Source organism: Aotus nancymaae, unplaced genomic scaffold (genome assembly GCF_030222135.1).
Source record: "Aotus nancymaae isolate 86718 unplaced genomic scaffold, 86718_ANA_hifiasm-v0.15.2.pri h1tg000020l, whole genome shotgun sequence".
Classification (NCBI taxonomy): Eukaryota; Metazoa; Chordata; class Mammalia; order Primates; family Aotidae; genus Aotus; species Aotus nancymaae.
In genome coordinates, this window is record NW_026988432.1 from 23,460,556 (window position 1) to 23,466,070 (window position 5,515).

The 5,515-nt window shown below is 39.6% G+C and overlaps 1 protein-coding gene across 1 annotated transcript; it reads left to right on the forward strand.

Annotated features, from left to right (window-relative positions):
* The first annotated feature begins 3,645 nt into the window (after positions 1-3,645).
* On the forward strand, positions 3,646-4,038 carry LOC105725272 (interferon-induced transmembrane protein 3-like). Its single transcript, XM_064378939.1, has one exon. The coding sequence runs from the start codon at positions 3,646-3,648 to the stop codon at positions 4,036-4,038; it is 393 nt and encodes a 130-aa protein (XP_064235009.1).
* Positions 4,039-5,515: the final 1,477 nt, after the last annotated feature.

The following is a 5,515-nucleotide window of genomic DNA, read 5'->3' on the forward strand; positions in this document are numbered from 1 at the left end:
TCATGAAGTCTTGAGTCACATGATGGAAGTGTGATGACCCTGCTGGGGAGACCATGTGGAAAGGCCCTCAGATCTCATGGACAGACAGAAGGGCCCAGATGAACCCCACATTCCAGCTGTCCCCTACAAGGAACCAGGAAGGTGACTGAAGTGGTATTGAACCCCCTCTGACCAGTCTGGCTGAGTTGTTAAGTGAATACCACTGAAAGACCTTATCTAAGGAGTAGAAAAGTCATCCAACTGAGCAGGGCTAACAAAATTGTGAGCTCTAATAGTATGATTTTTTTGAAAGCACTAAATTTTGCAGTAGTTTGCTATGTAACAATAGATAACTAGCAAATAGAGGCTTTTTTTTTTTTTAACTAAAAGTGGTGTATGAGCAAAAGTGTTTGGTGAGCACTGTTTAATGAGAGGATTAATGTGGCCAACATGTTTGAGAATGACTTAGTGGTTCTCAATTTTCTATTTACTCTTAAGTTTAGTAAGGATAGACCTAGATGGATAGTAAACTAATCAATTGTAGAACTGTTCTGGGTATGATTTCTGGCACAGTTAATTGTTTAAAACTTTTCCATTTTCAACATCTAAGTGCCTAGATGTTTTATAGATGTAACCAAAGAATGTTAGAAATTTTTTCCAGTTTACTGGTTCTAATCCATTATGCATGATTCCAAGGGTTTTGACTTCTTTATAAGCAAGGCTGAGAAATGAAAAGAGGACAGGCTTTGAAGTTGGGCAGATCTAGCTTTCAAGTTAGGATCTATGGCCTTCAGGCTGTGTGACTTGATTAAGTTACTTAATCCTTCTGAGCCTCAGTTTCCTCCTGTGAAACAGGATAAATCTTAACTTGGAGGATTGTTGTGAGGCTTGGTAAGTAGCCAGTAAGTTATATCTTCTAATATTATTTTATTTTAAAAATATTTCATTGACATGTTAAGGTTTTTAAAACAAAGGGTTTAAATTTGGCAAACAGTAGATTATGAATAGCATAGAAGCATGGGTTATTACTATATTTTTATCTCAAATATTAATATTTTTGGTGCATTTTTGAAACACAGCCATGAATATTTTTTCAACTCAGACATCTGTTTCAAGTGGGAATGAGGTGGCTGAGAGAGTTTATTAGAGGCCAACTTGAAACCACTTGCTCAGGATGAGTTATAATTTTAGCCAGACAAATGGTAAGAAATGATTTTTAAAATTATGATCTTTTAAGTGTTTTCCAGGAAGGACTATTATCTATCAAATACTACATACTTGACAGCACTAAATGTGTGGTCACATCTCTGTGGAAGCTCAATATAATTGGGGATGATAAAAATAAACGTATTTTTCTGAGTGTTTACCTTTGTCAGGTAACAGTGATGTAGATTATCTATTAGTTCAAGTGATAATATGAAGAAAGATCAATCTATTGAATACGAGTATGAACAAGAGCTGTAAGATATTGTCCACCATAGGCCACTGTCCCTAAGTCAATCTATACAAGCCCATTATTTTTATTGTCATTATTGTTATTATGGTAAAAACACAAACTTGACCATGACCATGGTCACCATTTTTTATTTTTTGAGATGGTATTTCACTCTTGTTGCGCAGGCTGGATTGCAATGGCGTGATTTCAGCTCACCACAACCTCCACCTTTCGGGTTCAAGCAATTCTCTTGTCTCAGACTCCTGAGTAGCTGGGGTTAAAGGCATGCACCACCACACTCAGCTATTTTTTTTTTTTTTTTAGTAGAAATGGAGTTTCTCCATGTTGGTCAAGCTGGTCTTGAACCCCCAACCTCAGGTGATCCACCCGCCTCGGTCTCCCAAAGTGCTGGGATTACAGGCATGAGCCACTGTGCCCGGCCAATGGTAACCATTTTTAAGTATACGATACAGCAGTGTTAATGATAGTTACATTGCTGTGCAAAAGATCTCTAGAACTTTTTCATCTTGCACAACTGAAACTCTACACTTATTGAAAAAAAACTTTCCTTTTCCTCCCAGCTTCCTCCCCTCAGCCTCTGGCAAACACCATTGTATTTTCTGTTTCTAAACAAGCTTATTCCTTTTGTAACCCAAGGCTTCATCCTCTGCTTACTTCCTTGTGTTTATAGATGATACCTCTGTTCACTCAGTTCTTCAATTCACATCTCTGTGATTTAGCTTTGGCTCCTACGTTGACTTTACCATGCATGTCAAGTAACTTTGCCCAGTTACATGGTTTGAATAGCCTCATTATTTTGCTTTCCAGAGCAATGTTTTCCACTCTGCCTACAGCTTTGCCTTCAGTGACACACTGCCTCAGAGTTTCCAAATATATTCCCAGGTTACCTTCGAAAACTTTCTATTTGGAGCCCTGGGCTACCAGCCACCCTCAGAGGTAGTCTGAGACTATTTCTTGCAGCCACACATCTACAGATAAATAGATCTCCCCAGCAGTTAGAGGTAGTTAAGTCTAGTGGGAGGTTAAACATATGAAATTCTGCCTTACTATATGCTTGATGGAGAATAAGATGGTCTCAGCACCATTTCAGGGTTTTCAATCATTTAAAATAGATGCTGGGTTTAATATAGTAGTCAATCTCCATCAAGCATATTCAGAAAACCTTGAATCATTAAATTCAGCAAACCTCTGCTTATGATCATTCAATTCAACAAACCACTGCTCATGTGGCACTCATGATAGCAGTTTGAGTGATGAGAGAGCTTTAGAATGTCTTTGTTCCTACCAAGAACATTTCCCTTGAATGTTTGAAGGTTGATGAACTTGGTCAAAATCATGCAGGGGCATACTGGGTGTCTGTGGTCACGTTGCTGATAATTTATGTTGCACTTTTATAGGCTTTCATATTTTTCATGATTCCTTATACACTCTTCATGAAGCAGAGAATATGTATAGGAAGCTCTTTTCATAAAAGGCTTTTAAAATGGGAGCTTGTAGAGAATTAATATTTCTAGACAGTAAAGACTTTTGAAGGGGGGCTTTACTTAGCTTCCTGAGCATTGTGTATAATCAAAATATATATGAAAGTTCTCAGTAATTAATCACACAAGGCCAGGCATGGTGGCTCACACTTGTAATCCTAGTACTTTGGAGGGCCAAAGCAGGAGGATCACTTGAGACCAGGAGTTAGAGACAAGCCTGGGCAACATAGAGAGACCTTATATTTACAAAAACAAAACAAAACAAAAATAAAAACAAAACTAGCCTGTCATGATAGTGCACACCTGTAGTCCAAGATACTCAGGAGGCTGAGGTAGAAGAATTGCTTGAACCTGGGAAGTTGAGGCTGAAATGAGTCATAATTGCACCGCTGCAGTCCAGCCTGGGTGCCAGAGATATACCCTGTCTCCAATCAGTCAATCAATCAATCAATCAATCAACCAAGCAAACCACAGGTATTTACTGGCTATCTAATGTGATGGTTTTTCAGACCAGATTGCATGAGAAAAACTTGAAGAACTATAGAAATGTAGTTTCCCAGGCACTGTTCCTGTAGGTCCTTGTTCATCAATTCATTGGGTTTAATAATGTGCTTTAAGGACGAATGCCAGGAAAAGGAAGTGGCTGAGAAATTGAAACTAGTGGGGAAAGGGAGGACCCACTGAGAACCATCCCAGTAACCCCACCACAGCTGGTCTTCCCTGGACACCATGAACCACACTATCCAGACCTTCTTCACTCCCGCCAACACTGACCGTCCCCCCAGCTATGAGATGCTGAAGGAGGAGCGTGAGGTGGCCATGCTGGGGGTACCCCATAACCCGGCTCCCCCAACATCCACCATAATCCACATCCTCAGTGAGACCTCCATGCCCAACCACGTCCTCTGGTCCCTATTCAACACCCTCTTCATGAACTGCTGCCTGGGCTTCATAGCGTTCGCCTACTCCGTGAAGTCTAGGGACAGGAAGATGGTTGGCGACCTGACCAGGGCCCAGGCCTACGCCTCCACCACCAAGTGCCTGAACACCTGGGCCCTGATTTTGGCCATCATCATGACCATTTTGCTTATCATCCTAAAATGGATCTTGCAAGTCTATTGATAGATCAAGAGGAATCATCCGGGCCAGGGTCTCTGCCTGTGACCTGTTTCCCAAGTTCTCCACTTCCATTCCTCACCCAGCCCCTGAGGTGAGTCCTGTATCAGCCCTTTATCCTCACACACTTTTCTACAATGGCATTCAGTAAAGTGCATGTTTTCCTGGTAAAAAAGAAAAAAATAAAATAATAATGTGCTTTGAAATTTTTTATTGTGGTGAAATATGATTAACCTGAAGGTTACCATTTTAACCTTTTTAACCAGTTGAATGAAGTACATTCGCATTGTTACGTAATCATCACCACTATCTGTCACCAGAACTTAATAATGTGCTCTTTAGAAACCCTTGGTAAATATGAGGCAGGGAATTTTAACCATATTGTGTAAAACATTGATATATTGTGAGCTTAGAGTTTTGCTAAGCATAATATGAAAAGCAAGATATGTGAAACATGATTCCTGGGTTCATGCGGTTTACTCTTTGGCAGAGGAATGAAGAATAGTACATATGGGATAATTAGGAAGTAAACCTAGACGGAAGAAGATTAAGAGCTACATGAATACATACACAATGTACAGATGGGCGGGTGCTAGAAGACAATCACATAAATATGTTTGAAAAATAATAAATGCCATGGAGGGGTGGGTCTTGAGGGTGACTGCAGAGAAGTATAGAATATTGCTAGGCGTCAAGACAATGGTGGACTGATTCCAGGTGAAGGAAATAATATGACCAGGTAAGAACCCTAAATCTGTTTGTTCAAAGATTGCAAATTAACTGATACAAGTCAAAGTTTACACTTACATTAAAGATATTTCTCATTTGAAAGTAAGGAATGAATCACATTTCATAAATCTTTTAGCAAGGAGCCAAACAGATAAATAATCACAATAGTATCATTTGTGGTTTGAGTCACATTGTCACAACAAAAATTCATAGATTGTTTCAAGTGAAGATTAACCAGATGAGAGTTATTAGCTTGCTAAGGGCTCTTCCTTGCGGCCAAAACATTAACCAGGATTTCCTCTTTAATGGTTCAAAGTACCTGCACCTGACGTTCTCAAGACTGCAGACCACAATTTAGAGTTTAAAGCTCTAGACCTCATCTAGGATGGGTGAGGGCCAGTTTCCTAGCACTGTGAAGCAGAGAAGGGTCAAGGGTTCTCAAGTAATTTCTCAAATAATCTTTTTCCCAATAGTTCTTCTTCCCACTCTCTTCCCCTTATCACTTTGAGGAACAGAGCTATTTGAAAAATCTGTAGCATACGTCAGTTTATTTATCTTTCCCTTTACTGATTTGTGATTCAGATTTCACATTTTTGTTACTCTTCCTCCTCCCTCTTTGCTGTGTTTTTCTGTGTTTCTCTCTTTTAAAAATCCTTTTGCTATTGAGAGAGTGTCTCCAGAGTTGAGGACACTACCATGGTTTGAATTCGTTCCTTCCAAAATTCAGGTGTTGCCAATGAGATAGGATTAAGAG

Coding starts and splice junctions, on each gene's coding strand:
- LOC105725272 (XM_064378939.1), top strand. CDS start 3,646: ATGAACCACACTATCCAGACCTTCTTCACTCCCGCCAACACTGACCGT.